The sequence below is a fragment of the Adiantum capillus-veneris genome, chromosome 5 (assembly GCF_014529385.1).
Source record: "Adiantum capillus-veneris isolate H3 chromosome 5, ASM1452938v2, whole genome shotgun sequence".
NCBI classification, from domain to species: domain Eukaryota; kingdom Viridiplantae; phylum Streptophyta; class Polypodiopsida; order Polypodiales; family Pteridaceae; genus Adiantum; species Adiantum capillus-veneris.
In genome coordinates, this window is record NC_140935.1 from 150,876,730 (window position 1) to 150,894,804 (window position 18,075).

At 42.1% G+C, this 18,075-nt stretch overlaps 1 protein-coding gene across 1 annotated transcript in view; it reads left to right on the plus strand.

Annotated features, from left to right (window-relative positions):
* The first annotated feature begins 13,162 nt into the window (after nucleotides 1-13,162).
* The window catches only part of LOC147458289 (uncharacterized), a 68,848-nt gene continuing 63,935 nt past the window's right edge, over nucleotides 13,163-18,075 (plus strand). Inside the window, exons 1-4 of the mRNA XM_086512957.1 lie at nucleotides 13,163-13,594; nucleotides 13,814-14,114; nucleotides 14,193-14,351; nucleotides 14,492-14,790. Coding sequence (XP_086369083.1) covers nucleotides 13,406-13,594; nucleotides 13,814-14,114; nucleotides 14,193-14,351; nucleotides 14,492-14,790 — 948 coding nt within the window. The 5' untranslated portion in view covers nucleotides 13,163-13,405. The remainder of the gene's footprint in view (nucleotides 13,595-13,813; nucleotides 14,115-14,192; nucleotides 14,352-14,491; nucleotides 14,791-18,075) is intronic.

The following is an 18,075-nucleotide window of genomic DNA, read 5'->3' on the forward strand; positions in this document are numbered from 1 at the left end:
GGGAGAGAGAGTATATCAGCAATGGTTGAACTAGCTTCCTCTCCAGAATCTTGTCTCTTTGAGTGCATTGATTGTGGAATATGCCCAATAGGGGTAGGGCCAGGAACCTCTGGACTGTTTTCAACATATGCGAAGAGAGGGCCTCAAGCTCCGGATGCAATCACCTACACGTGTGGGTTGAAGGCATCTCGCATCATGCTCCTGTCGATGCCCAACAAGTCTTTGGCGAGCTTACTATGCGGGATGTCGTCTTGTGGAATGCTGTGATTGCAAGATATGCCAAACAGGGTCCTAGCACTGGGCTATTTTCAGCAGATGCAAAGAGAGGGCAGCTCTCCTAAATGCAATCACCTACGCTTGTATCTTCAAGGCATGTGGCATTATGCAGATGCTGATATGGGCAAAAGAATTCACGATGATATTGTTAGCCAGAGGTTGTCGGAAAAAAACAAGGTACTTGGCACTGTCTTGGCATGTATACCAAATGTGGTGCACTTCAAAAAGCACAAAAAGTGCTTGAGGAGCTTAGTATTTGGAGTGGCATCTCTTGGAATGCACTGAATGCAGGATATGCATAAGAGAACCTGTGGACTGTTTTCAGCAGATGTGAAGCGAGAGATATCTCCAGATGCAATCGCCTACGTGTATATCTTAAAGGCATATAGCTCTACGCAAGATGTTGATATGGACACAGAAATTCATGATGATATTGTTACTCACATGCTATTGAAAAGAGATGCCATGCTGACACTCCCTTGGTCGATGTGTATGCCAAATGTGGTGCACTTGAGAAAGCACAATTAGTGCTCGAGGAGCTTTTTGTTCGGAACATCATCTCTTGGAATGCACTAATTGCGGGATACGCACAACAGGAGTAGGGCTAGAAAGCTCTAGGATATTTTCAGCAGATGCACAGTGAGAGCCTTTGTCCAGATGCAATCACCTGCGTATGCATCTTGAAGGCATGTGGCTCTACGTAAGACGTTGATATGGGCACACAATTTCTTTGTTTGTGTGAGGCTTTTGAAAATAGAGTTCGTGGTTGGCACTCCCTTGGTCGATATGTATGTCAAATGTGGTACGCGTCAGAAATCATAAAAAGTGCTTGAGGAACTTCTTCTCCGGAATGTCGTCTCTTGGAACGCACTGATTACGGGATATGCGCAACAGGAGCAGGGACAAAAAACTCTAGGTTGTTTTCAGCGGATGCAAAGCGAGTGTATCTCTCACCATTCAGTCAACTACTGCAGGGGAGCCCTGGAATGGCTTGCTCGGTCAACTTTCTTTTGATATACTTCGAGGCATTCTTGTTCAAGCTGTAGCAACATCTTATCTCTCTCTCCATGGCTTTTCCAACTTCATCCCATATGTACTATCAACGAGGCTATCAAAAACCTTAAATATGTTGACATGCTAGCAAGTAGTAAGCAGAAGGGAGGAGGGCCTTGCTGGAGTCGTAACATCATACTTGTTGCATACGCATGCCTGTAAGATCACCCCTCTACACTAGCATTGGGCTAAAACAACATTCAACTTGAGGAAGCAAAAGAGCAACCTACAGCTCATGTAGTAGAGAGCCACACTTACACTTCAGAGAGCACCAGAACTTCTTGAAAAGCTTTCTATCTAGAGTGTGGACTCTTGGAATGCATTGATTGCAGGATTCACCCCACAGGGGGCAGGCTAGAAAGCTCTAGTCTATTTTAGACATATTTGAAGTGATAGCTCTAGTCTGTTTTCAACTGATTCGAAGTCATGGCCTCCCTCATGATTGCAAGATTTGCTCCAAAAGGGCACGGCCAGAAAGCTCTAGGCTGTTTTCAACATATGCGAAGCAAGGAATCTTGGAGAAAGATGTCATGCCTTGGCCGTATTTTGATCAATATGTATGTCAAATGGGGTGCCCCAAAGACTACAAATTTGTGTATATGTGCATGTGATCCTACCGACGAACGATACGACGGACTCAACATCAATCGACATGTTTGAAGAAGTCGCAGAATGGATTACGATGGTAGAACGTATACTCGTGGGAAGGTGGCGGAACAATGTAAGGAAGGTTTAGAAGCGGCTCCATCCAAGATTGTGCGTTGATCCGTAGGACCAATACCAAAGTTACACTTATATTCCGTATTTTGGTTTCTTTTGTGTGATCTCAAAAGTACTTAGATTAAATCATGTACACATTTAAGCAATAAATTTACATCATTTTTATTCAAAAGATTGTAGATGAAGGTGACAAAGGCTGAAGAATTTTTGTGATGCCCAACAAAGGAACACATAGACAATACGCCACGGCAAGGCAACGTGGAATAATACATGTCTTCATAAACCATCGGTAGTGAGTTCTTCCTTGTAAAGCTGTAGTATTTTTACAATAAGAACGTCCCTCCAACACTGGAAGAGAAGCATAAGTCCCCCTTCAACACTGAAGGGGATAAAAGTGGCGGGGGAAGGGCACGTTCCCTACGGAATTATTATAAATGTGGAGAACGATGCCAACTCCACACCATACATATGTATGGTTTTTTCTTTTTTTCATGGGCACGAGCATCGTAAATGCACGAAATGCATCTCGTTTTGTTTTTATTATAATGTGAAACTGTTTACATTCATACATCTTTTCATGCAAAATCTCATTTGTGATGCGAGGTCATAGAGCTTTTGGCGAAAGCTTCAAGGAGAAATGATATGGAGCCATCATCACGAGCTATGCTAGGCGGTAAAATCCACACCACTATCGTTATTTTACTTCTCACCATCTGCACAGTGAGTCAATCAAGGCAAACTAGTTTTTTCTTTAGCATTTTTGTCTCTTATCTTTAGCGTTTTCTTTCCTCCCCCCCCCCCCCCTCTCTCTCTCTCTCTCTCTCTCTCTCTCTATATATATATATATATATATATATATATATATATATATATATATATATATATATATATATATATATATATATATATATGTTGTATCCATCCTTCCCAACTAATATTTTTGCAAATCTATGTGCTTCATCGTTGCCTATTGTTACGTGCTATAGACTAACACATCATTTTTCTTGTTGCTGAGGGAATCTTTGAATTAGGAATACCTTTTAATTTTTTTGAAGCCATTATGTATACCATTCATTTTTTTTATTTTTTATTTTTTTGGCTCAACGAGCACAATGACTAGCTAATTGAGGGTTTTCAAAGAGATATTGGGAAAGTCCCCTAACTCACACACGCTTATGTATAATATAAGAGTGAAGATAGCCATAGTATTAAGGTGATTTTGTTGAGTGAAGAGGCTTACTATGGCATAATTTGAGAGCCGAAAAAATGGCCATCACTACCCCCCCCCCCCCCCCCCCCTCTTCCGACTCTCCGACTCCGCTCTCACACACCCCGGGAAAGAGAGAGTTAGAGCGACAACATCGGCTCCTCACTTACTTAGTTTCTGAGAGGTTGCTCCACCCACACCGTCTCGTGATTCTCTCCTTCCCTGCACGCATCGCACTGTGCACGCACGTATGCATCTGTGCACACGTGCACTCACAAGTGGTATCAGAGCTATGGCTGGACGGCAGCGACGATCTCTCAACGGCAATGGAGCTCCCACGGAGCTCGGCACTTCGCAGCACCGGATCTGGTTGATTCGGGGTGGATCCGGCACCGATTGTAGGAAATCGGGTAGATCTTGGAGTCCTGGCGCACACAGCCCCTCTCAGGCATGTGAAGAATCTTGAGGGATTTGGAGTATCTCTGCAAGAAACGAGGGAAGGCAAGATTCTACAAGAAATCAGCCTTGAAGCTTGTGTGCAAAGCTTGGCTTGGAGGAGAGTCGAAGGCTTTGAAGTCGGGCAACCGGTAAATCGAGCTTGAGGAGGAGCTTGAAAAGCAATTGATCCTTGATCAGGGGCAGTAACTCGGGCAATCAAGCAAAACAGTTGTGAGAGCTCATAGAATTTTGGAGCTTAGAGGCAGTACAGGGCCTAGCAAGGAAAGCCTTGGAGGTTTGAAGCTTTCAAGCAGTTTGGAAGCTCATAGGAGAGAGAGTGTGAACAAGTCGAGCAGCCAGTGGGCAAATTGACAGCAAGCAGGTCGAACAGGCTTAAGCAAGAATCGAAGGGTGTGTGCATACGACACACACACACCCACACACACACACACACTAAATTGGAGAGTCGGGGTAGCAGGTCGGTACACACACACATGCGCGCTGTCTAAATTGAGAGGCAATTGTAGGGGAAGCAAAGCTATGGAGGGTGATGGCATGCAAAGTTTGGAGCGGGTAGAAAAAGCAAAAAGAGAGAGAGAGAGAGAGAGAGAGAGAGAGAGAGAGAGAGAGAGAGAGAGAGAGAGAGAGAGAGAGAGTTGACAAAAAATGAAACACAACACACTATATTATTTTTATAAGCCGTACATTTTTGGTAGCACCATTGCATGGTCTTGATATGATTTTGGGAATGCCATTTCGTCATGAATATGACCCGATGATTATTTATAAAACACGTATTATGTCTCTCACTCATAGTAATAAAGAATTCTCCATCCACGCAATAGTAACACATCAAACATTTCCACTCTTGTGCAAGCAGAGGTAGAGTAGGTCTGCTCCCTAGAGACACAAACAGAGATGACAGACATGGATTTCTTTGATATGCTCATGTTAGAGGCTGATGAGTTGGTGCTAGAACGCACAATATTTCCTATGGGTGACGGGGACGAAGGTTTCCCAGTGTCGGTGTGGACACATCCATACGCGATGAGTAGTCCTGATGATGCAGTGATTGTAGATAGTGCATGGGAGGTGAGTATAGCCAGGTTTACATAAATTTCATCAGCTTTCGGGCATCTCATGTTCAACTTGTTAGTGTCGAGGCCCAACCTAGCAACTGTAGTGGGAGCATTTGCAGCAAGGGTTGTCAGTCGTGCAATGAATGACACTAGCATGATGTATAGTGGAGTTTTGTAGACCATACAGAGTAGTCTGTAGCATTTACATGCAAGATCTAGCGTGGGCACACATGCTTGTCTACCACCAGAGCCAATACGATTGCATGTAGATCGACAGGGTGAGCCAATGGGCATAGATTGAGAGAGACTCTCACTTAGTTTCTTGTACATACTAGTAGTTTAGCTAGTAGGCCTCACTTATTGGTGCATCGCCTTTAAGTGGGAGTTTGTTGGGGTAAAGGCGTTTCGCCTTTGCCCAGGGCCGAATGTCCAGTGTTCGCATGCCCGCCCATTGTGTGTACATACCCTTATTCTTTCTATATGAAGAATAAGGAGATCCTCACTTACTTAGTTTTGGAGAGGTTGCTCCACCCACACCCTCTCGTGCTTATTCCCTCCCTTGCATCGCGCATGCACACACGCATCCATGCACACACGGTCTCACAAAGTTCACCTCAAATTTTTGGAAAGCCTTATTCTTATCTACAGGAACCCAATTGGCCTTTAGTAATGCTTATCATCCTTAAACTGGATGGGAAAACAGAGAGAGCCAACCAAATCATTGAGGATATGTTGAGAGCTTATTGTATGCATAAGTAGAGTAAAAGGATCAGATATTTGTTGCGTATAATTCCTCATTCCAACACTCAATTAGAATGTCTCATTTTCAAGTGTTATATGGAAAAGAGTGTCTTACTCCATAAAATGGACAGACCCTCTCATAAGGATTCAAGCATCTAAGGACAGGTTGGATGAAATGCAATTGCAGACGGGACCTGTCATAAAATCTAATATCTAATATTAACCAACCCAAATGATTTTCTCATATTAAACTGATCACTTAATGTGGGAGAATAAACGGGAACAAGGGTTAAGATATAGACATGTGCTTATAGATCTATCTCAACACGGGGCCAATGGTAAAGGGGCCCAAATGAGAGTTGGTCTATCAAAGAGCAAGGCTAACCAATGGAGCATAAGACCTTAGGGTTAGCTTCATTGAAGACCTCCAATAATGTGTGTAAAAGTCCTTTGACCTTAGGTAAGCTAGGGCTAAGCTTGAGGCGGGAACCTGGCCCAGCTCGAGGTGCTAGTCCTGCTTGTCATGCTTGATGACTGAGGTGATCGAGGTGCTTGAGATGCTTGAGGTGCTTGATGATTGAGATGCTTGGGGTGCTTGACATGCTTGAGATGCTAGGGTTGCACTTGAGGTGAGAACCCAACAACCCAAGCTTAAAGTGCTTATTAAGGGCCAAGCTTGTGGTGGGAACTGGGCCTATGCATGAGGGGCTTGAGGTGTCAAAAGGTCAAGATTCAATCCCTACAAGGAAGGGGCAAGCCCTAAAAGAGGGGGGATGAGAGAGAACACCCACACACTCACACAAGGCATGCATGGTACAAAGAAATCAAAAGGGACACTTGTCAAGTTCCTCCTCATGTTGCCCTCATGGTGTGCCTAAAGCCTATTGGTTGGCCACCCAAGGGGTCCAATGATAATTTAGGAGATTTAATTAATTGATTTTGTATTTATCAAGTCCTCTCTCTCAAAGGGAAAATGGGGACACTTGTCCCAAGGCTACCCTTGCTGCTTGTAATGCCTCCAGCTTGTGATTGGCTATAGGCCTGGAGGGGTCCCATGAGCTTCAAGCATGAGCTACAAGGGGGGGTCGACCCAAGCAAGCTAGGGGGTTTCTTAGGGGGTATACTCACCCACACACACTCACAAACACTCTCATTGTGTGCTATGCAAAGTGCAAGAGCTCCCTCTCCTTCTCCAAGCAAGTAGAGGTTGAGAGCCTACACCAACACTCTTGGTATGGAGTGCAAATCCAACCAAGAGCCATGCTTCAATGCTTAAGCTTGCCATCTCCTTCTTCTTCATTACTATGCTATTATGTATGCTAGCAAGAAGAGTTATGATAAGTGAGGAACTAATTCTTTCTCCTATGAAATGTTTCTTCTTCCTCTTCCCTACCCTCATTCCCTGCTAGCTCTCTCCACCTTCGAAGGTGTTTGAGGTCTTGGCACTGAGGCTTGGGATAGTTAAAGCTTTCTTCAAGTTTATGTTATGCTTGTAATGCATGAAGCTTTCCATCTTCATTGCATCACCTAGGTTACAAGGAACACAAAGATTGTATTGTAACTAGTCTCTCTTAATGGGAGAAATTATAATACAGATGCCTATTGGAGGGGGGACCGGCTCCACATAAATCCGATCCTCGACTATTGTCATGTTCTCTAAATTCTCTCTCTTGTAAAAGTATTGTTCATGCCAAGTTAACTAATTGCTATGATTATGCTGTTATCTTCAATTATGTTCACCCGCTATGCTCACAAAGTCATTTCTCAAAAGTACTCTCATTGATTTACGTTACTCTCAAGTTAAATAGGCCAATTCCATTATAGGACCTCATACTCCAAGACATAAAGACTGCTAAAAATAGACAAAAGAGTTATGTTGACCCTAAACAATCTATGCGACTCTTTGAAGAAGGAGCTATGGTATTTTTTAGAGTGAAACCTAAACATATCTCTTTATCCTTGGGTAAATGTAAGAAGCTCAGTGCTAGATATTGTGGACCTTTTGTCATCACAAAGGGAATCAATGATCAATCTTACAGACTCTTATTACCACCGCATATCAAGGTACATGATGTTTTTACGTCAGCTTACTCAACAGATATGTACATGATCCAAATCACGTTTCTTATGATTCTCGACTCTCCTTCCACCTATGGAACTTTTGAAGCATACCCTGAAGCTACTCTTCAAAATAGAGCTAAACCTCTTTGTAACATCCTTGAACATCTTGCCAAATGGTCAACGTATTTCGAAGAAGATGCTACTTGGGAACGTGATGATGTAATGAGACTAAATTATCTAGACTTCATGTCGAGGTGAGGACACCTCGAATTTTTCAAGTGTGGGAGGATATAAGATCCCTGGTTTTCGGGTCTCTTTCAAAAATAATAAAAATAGATTCTAATACCTGCTTCATGAAATTTTGCTTAGAATGCTTGTTTGGTAATGTTGTAAGGTTTTAAAGTAAAAAGCAAGGTCGTTTTCATGTTTCGATAGGTCAGACGGACGTTTGGTTCAATTTTAAAAAACCTATTTGTTAAAAAAATTTAAATTCTTTTTGTGTTTTTTTTTGCAAAAAGAAAGACTGGTTCCTTAATCTACGAGTCTCGAGGAAGCTATGGTTCAATTTTATAAAATCTGATTTTCGGGCGCTTTTCACGCTATTTTTAGCTTTTCACAATTTTTAGTGCTTTTTAGTGAAAAGCAAGCCGACTTTCTTGTTTTGGTGGACGAGGGAAACTCGTGATTCAATTTTGGAAAATTTGTTCTTTTTTATATCCTTTTTACATTATTTTTCGCTTTTCACGTTTTTTAAAAGCGACGTGCTTTTTAGGATGACCTACATATAAAAATATTATGTTTAATTACCCTCGAGTATAAAAACGACCATCCGATGAAGAAACGAGATTTTATGGGAATTATTCTTATAAAAAATGACACCGTAAATATGTTGGAACAATACGAGAGTCATAATTATGTCGGGGCATCACGATGCACATTAGTTGTCGGGATATTGTCCAATTAGTCAACTTTTACTGTAAAAATTGAATGATAAGTGGGAGAGTTGATTGCCAAAAGTTATGCCATGTTTTTAGCGAAGCTCCCAAAAAGCATTAGCTATTCCAGGAGAAGAGGGGCCACCATCTGCAGCTTGGGGCACACTCCAACCTGCTAGGAGCCTATAAAAGCAACTTCTAATGCTTAATTTTAGGTGCTGACCATTGCATCTACTATCGTACGATGATACGTACGTATTATACAGAGTAGGGTAAGCTTTCCATCACCATCTCCATAAGATCCTCTCTCGTTCGGGGGAAGAAGAAGAAGAAGAAGATTCTCTCTCTATTTGCTTACTATTTTCTCTTCTCTTTTCACGGTGTATGCATCCTTCAACAACTTTGTGGTGAAAACCTCTACATAGCTCTCATCACCACTCTCTTGCGGCAGATCAAGAAGCCTTTGGACAACTTGTAATCACTCCCAAACCACGGTGAGTAGCTCTAAATTCTATAGCCGTCATCTCTCTCTCTCTACTCCGTTTTTTGAGTAACTATCCTCTCGATGGTTGCTTTTTTTAAATACGAGGGCGTGCATGGACTTGCCAATGTGTATGAGGATGCTCCATGTTTGTTTAATCATGTTTAGCATGCTGATTTATGCACATGGTGTGTTTATGGTCATGTATGTATATAAAAAACGCTTTTCATTTCACGTCAAGTAGGCGATAGGAACACTGTTTTGCACATATCTCTTAAACTGCCATGAATCAGATCAAACCATTCAAACCAAATATCAAATCATCTAGAAAAATTTTCTCTCTTGGGTGTCACGTGAAAATTCCGCATGAGCAAAAGAGTTATGGTCAAAAAACAGCTTGCTGTCCATTGCAGTCAAAATTTTGGACGCTAGGCTTGTTGGAGAACCACTATATAAACTCATCGGATAAGCGAATTCACTTAGCCAAATCAAAAGATTGATTAAACTTGCTGATACATGTATTTAAGTCTCTGAGATCACTTTGTGAGTGCGAGTTATTACACGTTCCATGCACGGGGTTACATACATGTATAGGGGTGGTACTCATATGACGTCGTGAGTTGGATGAGTTGTTCATATATGTTTTATGGGCTGTTTTGTTGAGTTGATTTCAAGTGTTTGATATTTATAAACTTATATGGGGATATATGGTTAGTCAACTCGAACCTTACGGGCAAATGTGAGTCAGGTGGCTTTCTTTTTGTGTTATCGTTTGTTGCACAAGTTTTGTATGGGTAAAGTGATGTAATAAGGTATTAGTCTATATTATGGGGCTGAGCTTGAGCATTGTTTGAGGTCGAATACTTTCATTTACGTGTTATGCATGCACCTGAAAATGGCAAAAAGTTATTTTTCACATATATGTGAGGTGATTGAATGATGTCATGTGATGTATGGAACCTCATGGATGGATTTGAACACCTCATGTGCATGTGTATATTATTTTTCACCTTTTCAAGGTCCGGACTAGCTCTATGTGTTAGGGGTGTGAGGTGCGGTCATAGTGCATAAATTATGCATGGTTAGAGATTGTCAAAATTGGATTTTGAAGTCATGTTTAGTCATTGATAGTACTTCTTTTATACATAAAAAGTTCATGCCTTAAGGGTCTTGTGTGTGGGCTCAGTTTCATTTGGGTATGGAATATGGTTTATGGTCAAGGGTTGAGATCCCTCATGGATTGTGGTTGTGATTTTGATTGTGGAAGCCGATGTGGCTCTTGGATCTTTTTTTTTGGGATATGGATGTGCTACCAAAATGCTGCCAAAATTTGTGCAGCCATGTTATGTACTAAAGTGGTTTTGTAGGATTGGATATGCATCACCCTGAGTTGGGTGGAGTGCTCACCCATGTGATGAGATTGGATTATAGTTTATAGTTTTGGATTGAATCATGAAGTGGTTTTGATGGTTTATGATGGACGTGTAAGGGTACAGACCCTGTATAGTCTGACTCCTTAGAAAAGATTGTTTGTGCATATAGAAGATGCTATCGTGATTGGACTCGCGTGTTATGTTTATCATAGCAACATCGCTACAAGACTAGGATCACCTACATCGCTTAGCCTTAGACAAAAGGATCGATCACCTAGGACTTTCCTGGATCAGGGGTGTTGCCTAGGTCTTCTTTTTTCGTTAAGCTCATCTACACAATTAGTGTGTTGGGGGTTGAATGAACTACACAGATAATGCATCAGGGATCTTGCCTTGGCTTTGCCTAACACTCGATGCTGGACATTGAAGAGGCATGATACCTAAATTGGTATGGCTGGTGTTGATACCTTTACCACCTACTACTGGTATTTGGGATCCATTTAGAGCTCAGGTTCATGGAGGGAGGTGAAGCGGCCTCAGCCTATGTCTGGCTCAGGTAGATTGGAGGTGTTCTGGCTCGCTCTCGACAAAGTGAAATTATCTATGTCCGTAGTAGAGAGGAAGTGAATAGGTAGGCCGGTCGATCCCTACATAGGGTCCGGTGTTGTACTAGTCATTTTATATCTTGATGTTATGGTATACCCAAATTTTTTAATTACATTAATACATGGTTTTTTGTATCATTTGGATGGGGCATTTAAAGATTCTCTTTCGTCATTCTCCTGTGTCTCTGCGCACTCTCTCTCTCTCTCTCTCTCTCTATATCCTGCAACGCTGTGTACACTTACCCTCCACATTATTGTTTTTCCTAAGGTTTCAATCATATCACCCATTCAGAGGTAGCACCAGTCACTAGGTGCGTCTGGATGCACTCCGACTCATGGCCTAAAGTCCATGGCTGAGAACTCCTCCCCTATGCAAATGCTTCCACAACTCCGATGTACATTGAAATTGTATAAAAGTGTAAATTATATATTTTCCGCATAGACCCCTGGGAGGGGTATCTCTCACCAAGAAAGCAAAGGATGACATTCTCATTGCTTGGAGAAGCTTCAAATTGGAAAAAGAAAAAACTATTCAAAAGTTTGTGGATATTTGATATTTACATCTCAAAGCCACTATTTTCAAAAGAAAAAATTCTCTGAATAACACCAACATTTTTGTGCTGGCCCTCTTAAGATATGCCAGCATATGTCAATGCGCAAAGGTCAAAGACCATAAGAAAATGTTCATCACATTGTGGTTGCCTCAAGGATCTTCCCTCCTTTTGGGAAAAAAATTCAAAAGTTTTCTAAGAAGGGAGACAAGTCTCAAGTAGGAGAAAAGTCTACTCTAGATTCTTCAAGGCAAGAACCAAAACAACAACAACTATAAAAAGAAGGAGAAGGGAGCCTACAAAGATAACGTCAAAATCTCTCTTAGAGAGAGGCAAAAAAAAGCATAAATGTTTCCATATATGGAAAAACTAGCCACATCTATGGTGCATGGCCTAAAAATGGAGCCAAAAAGTATAGCCCACAAGCTACTCAATAGCACAAGCCCATAAAAATATCCTTTGTGTTATGCTCATGAAAAAGTTTGAGGATCATGGCTCTATCCATAACTGCAACTCTTGAGATATGGCTATTAAGTTGGGGATCCACTCTTTTGAGAAGCTCAAGTTCACATCCAAGAGTGTGTCGGTAAAGATGAGTTCTACATCTCTCCTTTGAAGCATGAAGATGTTTTGTCAAGATCACCTTGGTCTACACGCATGTCAATGAATTTACAATTTGCTAATAAAGTTATTGAATTTTAGTATGGAAATAGGGAGATACTTATTCAAGAAAATAACAAGGGTAGCACAATTCTAGTTGTATCTCAAAAAGCTTTTCATAAATCAATGAAATAATTTTTTTGCATATAGGTTTATGTTAAGGAGTCTACAACTAATGGCAAGTTGCTCTCTCCTCGTAACTTTAACTCGTCTAAAGAAGGAATGTCTTTAAAAGCATTTCTTGTGAGCTTCTCTGTTTACTGATTCTGTTCTAAGGGAATTTTCTCCTTTTAGAGGGGACAATGACAATGAGATTGAACTTTTTCCTGGACGCTCTCCTCCTAACAAACCCCCTTATTGAGTCTCTTATGCACAACAAGAAGAGATTATGACACAAGCTAATGAACTATTGAAAAAGGGTATGATTAGAACAAGTTCATCTCCTTTATGTTCTCCAATGCTTTTAGTGTAAAAGAAGGATGGTTCAATAGTGAATGTGTGTTGATTCCTTGACCAAATCATGCAAGCAAATAGAGTTGCATGCCCTTGCACACACTCAAAGTCCATGCAGTTTGAACCATGCCTAAGGCTAGCTACACATCTATGTTGTGCCCTTTTTTTGTTCAAAATTAGCTAATAGAAAGCCTACACGCATGTCATGGGCGTCAATAAATTTGATGAGTGCCATATCATATCTGGTTTCCATCTTGACACCATAATTAAGAGCGTTTTGGACGTCTTATCTTAGTTGATGATATTTGGAGACGCGTTTGGTCTCAAACAAATTTATGAAACGACAATTTCTAGAATACTTTATAAAATGAGTTCGCCATTACTAAGCTCGATGCTATGTATTGGGCATTCATGTTGCATATGGCAGTTTGTAAACACCCTAATTGTGGTGTTTACACGAACAAGACATCCCAAGGACGAATGGCACTGCCGGATATGGGCTGCAAAAGCAAATAAGCCGACACATAATGAGAGGGCCCAATAGACACCTAATGCACCTCATGTATTATGGGGTGAGTGGATGAGAAGGCGAGAGTGTTGAAGCGAAGCGTGGCTTGGAAGGCAAAATCCCATTGTTCGTTCTGTGCCTCCCACAGTGAGGTTTTTCCTCAAGGCGGCGAAGGTTTTCTGAATCGAATCGGTAGGCACAATTCACGTCTTCATTGTGTACGCTCGCAAAGCCAACCGGAGGTGCGTGCCCTCCCGTGCTCCCATGGAAACAAGTCAAGCCATGCAGGACTTGTTTCGCTATGCCTTGAGTGCTGCACTGAGCTGTCTGGTCCTCGTCATAGGACTCCGCCAACTTGACCCCAACAGAGCCCATGAGAAAAAGGCTGCCAAGCATAAGAAGGAGATTGCCAAACGTCTTGGCCGTCCACTTGTGCAGACCAACATTTATGAGGTAAGATCGCAGTTTGATGATGTGCAACCTTTAGATGTGTGTTAGGACATATTGATGCATACAGCAACCCTCATACATGAAATCTGCGTTCTTAACCCTTTATTTTTGTTTTTGGTTTTTGAAAGAATCATGTAATTCCTACAATTTTTGTTGTTCTTGAAGCCGCAGACATGTTAGACATTGTGGTTGTATAACAAATTGGTGGTTGTTTTGCTCCAGGATATAATCGCTTGTGATGTTATCAATCCAGACCATATCGATGTCACCTTTGAATCAATTGGGGGGCTTGAGGCTGTAAAAGAGTCATTGCAAGAATTGGTAATTCTGCCATTGCAGCGGCCTGATTTGTTTGCTCATGGCAAGTTACTAGGCCCTCAGAAAGGTGTCTTACTCTATGGACCTCCTGGGACTGGCAAAACTTTACTAGCGAAGGCCATCGCAAAAGAGTCGGGTGCTGTGTTCATTAATGTCAAAATCTCAACGATAGTGAGCAAATGGTTTGGTGATGCACAAAAATTAGGTAATGCATGTGTACATTTTTTTGTTTTTAAAATTTTGTCTTTACTTTTTTAAGGGCAACCCTACTTTTTTCCTGCAGTCACGGCTATTTTCACGCTGGCATACAAGCTTCAGCCAGCAATTATCTTTGTGGACGAGGTTGACAGCTTTTTGGGACAACGCAAGGCGACAGAGCATGAAGTTGTTACAAACATGAAAACGGAGTTTATGGCTTTGTGGGATGGTTTCACCACTGATCGTAAGTCACATGTAACCACCTACATTATGCCATTGCCTCACTCATACTCTCTTATACTCTGGTGTAGCAAACGCAAGTCTGACTCTGCCTGCATTGCTCCGAATTCCCCAAGCACTCACTTGTTTATTTTATGTCTGCAGAAAATGCGCGTGTCATGGTTTTAGCTGCAACCAACAGGCCATGGGAGCTGGATGAGGCAATTCTTCGAAGGCTACCTCGTGCCTTTGAGGTTGGCATGCCGAATGTGAAGGAACGAGCCAACATACTCCGGGTTATATTACAAGATGAAAGAGTGCATCCTGACGTTGATTTTGATCGCTTAGCAGCTTTGTGCGATAACTACAGCGGGTCTGATCTAAAAGAAGTTTGCAAGCAGGCAGCCTATTTCCCAATCAGGGACTTGTTGGAGCAGGAGAAAAGTGGGAAAATTACTTGCGAGGTTGGTGTTCTTGCTAATTTCTGTTAGGGGCATCTGTTGTTTGTGGTTTTATTTCAAATGTGCTTTGTCCTTGTTGAGAGTATGTTCAGTAGGATCAGTAGGGTGCCAAAACAGGAGAGTATCTTGTTGATAACATGGTCCATGTAGCTAGACCCAAAAGGCTTAAAACCAAGAAGTGTTGATGAATGTTATATAGAAAGATTGGGATAAGAAAGGTTGAGAAACACAAGGGCTTATTGTCTTAAATTGTGAGTTTAAGTTATTTCATAGGTCTTGGTCCACAAAAGGCATTTACTAGCAACAACTTTGAGCTCATGGCAATGAATAAGCAGACTTTATGGAAATGGACGCAATGATGACAGTGTATGTTCCAGGAAAAGTTTTTACAGGCGTAATTCTTAATATCCGAGTCATTTTGAGGGTCAATCGGTTGTTTTATTCCATACGGAGCTCTTGATATTTTGGCATAGCAAAATTAGCCATCACATCGAGACCGATGTCTCGATGCACTAAAGTTAGATACCGAGGGTATCTCACTCAATCAGGAATATTAAGTGGTTGACACATCACAATGCAACACAGATGATTACAAGTGTAGATGCATGTTACAGAAGATAGAAACATACAGTCACCGATGAACACTCCTCCTGCAAATAACCAAGAAAATTCGGGCCATAAGATATTCAACGATTCTCTCATCACTCCTCCACAAATGACTCAAAAAGGTCCAGGCCATGAGATACAGATAGCCCTAGCACAACGAGGGGCACGGCCAGCCAGCCAACAGCAGCAGGTTGGAGAAAATGGCATGCCGGTGAGCTTCGAGGTCTTGAGCACAACAGGAGAGCTGGCCGGAGGATCAAAGGTGCAGAACGTGCCAGCTAGGTGGGAAATAGGCGGGAAGCTTAGGCGAAGCAGGTAGCGAGCTGGCTGGGAAATGTCAGGCTTGAGCTACACCGGCCAGCCAGCGATGCTCCGACCATGAAAAGGGCTTGCCACGTTAGCACACGACCTTGCAGACCTCCATTCGGCTGGCTGGCTGGAGCAGTTGTGCTCGTGCTAAGAGGCCTTTTACAACCATACGCTCCCCAGACCACAACCTGCCTCGCTTAGATGTTCCAAGAGTACAAGTAAATGCTCCCCATACCGCAACCAATTTGCTCTTCAATGCACATCTTTACAATCACAATTTCCTCTTAAATCCTTCCCAGGAAAGCCCGAGCCATGAGTATTCAAAGGTGTTCCAAAAGTATAACATCAAAACGAGAATCCAAGCAATCTCAATCGGTACCAAAGAGAGGCTCAAAAAAGATAAAACCCATTCTGAACAAATTCCGAACAATATTCTCAAGCAAAATTTCCAGTAGATTGTTCTCCTTCTTCTCTTGTCGTTTCTTCTTTATTTAACCCCATAGCTTCCAGCTGTAGGTTCATGCAGGTCCGGTTCTCTCGAGAAAAGGGAAATAAATTTCTGTAGAATGTGGAAGTGCCATCTTGTTTTGTCTCCTCTTAAAGGATTGGTATGCTTTTAGAAAAGCACACGCATGAAGCTCTGATACCACTGTAACGAGATAGCACCACGTGCCAACTAAAAAGAACATACTGAAATAGATGTTTAACACTTTAAACAACTAAACAGAAAGACACAGAGAATCCACACGAGACATGGAGTGGTGGAGCTCCACTCCCATACTGCAATTGCCTCAAACGATGGTGTCCCTTTCGGTATTTCTTTATATTGCTTCAACTGGGTACAACTCTGTGGTTCTGCTTTGCTTCTCTATGCAGTAGAATATGTTAGAGAGAGAGCCCACAACACGTATTTAAAGGTTCTTGGCTTGTACAAAAGTAGTCACTTGAAAAGCAGTGCCTCTAAAAGCATTTGGTCCAAAAGCAGTGCCTCTAAAAGTGCTGTTCCTACTGTCATGCACATATCCAAATACCACATGGAGAAACGGTTTAGGGGATTTTTGCTTTGACATAGAGATTGGTATGGAAGTGGATAGAGATTGGTATGGACCACTTCTCTGGGGTGAGTGAATCTGTGATTGGCCAAACAATGTAGTGATCAGATGTGCTTATGACCTCAATACAGAAAAAACTGTCTCATATCGCCTTCTAAAACCAAAATAATCGTCCTCGATTGTTGCAGGAAACAATAAAAGGGAGAACTTTTACATTTATCAAGCAATCATGCGTACTAGTGCAATGATGACTTTTGTGCATAAACAATAATCTTTTAATTGGCCAAAAACAACAGACTTCCAAAATATGGGAAGTATGTCATGGGTGTACACCATTACAATGCATATAATGTCACAAACTACTGACGTGTCAAGCCATCGAAGAACAAAGCCAACCTGCAGATCCCAATCGAGGGACCTAAACTCTACAGGAAACAACAGATAAGCAGAAGCGGCAGAAGAAGTTTCATCAATAGGCAAAGTCTTGACGAGTGGCCTATTTTCAAAGAGGAGTTCCCACCAACTTATGGGACCCCGTTCGATGGGGGCCTAAGTGACCTAAAGAGATTAAATAAAGCAAGACCCACACATATTTGCGTGGAGCATGAAGACGTGGCAATTGTATGGACGCCCGCATTTCGCGTTGCAGTGCCACATGGCTGACTATACGCATTTCCGCGTTTTACTTTGTTGACATGGTAGGTGTACGGATTTATGTATTTTGCGTTGGCAGCTCTGGGTGCCAGCTTTTGGGACCAAATGCTTTTAGAACTTGAAGCTTTTCATGTAAACTCCTTTTCATAGGCCAAGGGCCTATATATGTGCAGAGGGCTGTCCCTTGCACTCTTCCGGGTGAAGGTGCAAAGCACGAGTACCCGCATTGTAGTGAGCTCAAGCAATATAAAGAAATACCGAAAGGGGCACCAAGGTTTGGAGCTAGCGTTCTCTTGGGGTGGAACTTCGCCACTCCCCGCGTCGTGCACTCTCTCTCTCTCTTAGTTTAATTGTTATTTGAAGTGTTTAAAGTTGTTTAATCTGTTTTTTACCCCGTTGGCACGTGGTGCCCATGTGACGGTGGCATCAGAGCTTCAGGCGTGTGCTTTTTTGAAAGCATACGAGTCCTACCAAAGAGGAGACTGTATGGTGCAATGGAATGAATGTTGAACTTTGCTCAAGATGAGTGCTCCGAACTGTGCTCAAGGTTCCTTTTACTTAGGGAAGGGAGAGCCTTCCGTTCTTTAATGAGAGTGCAAGTGATCACAAACAAAGTGGATGAACACTTTGAATGAAAGTACTGAGACTGAGAGACAGAGAGAGAAGA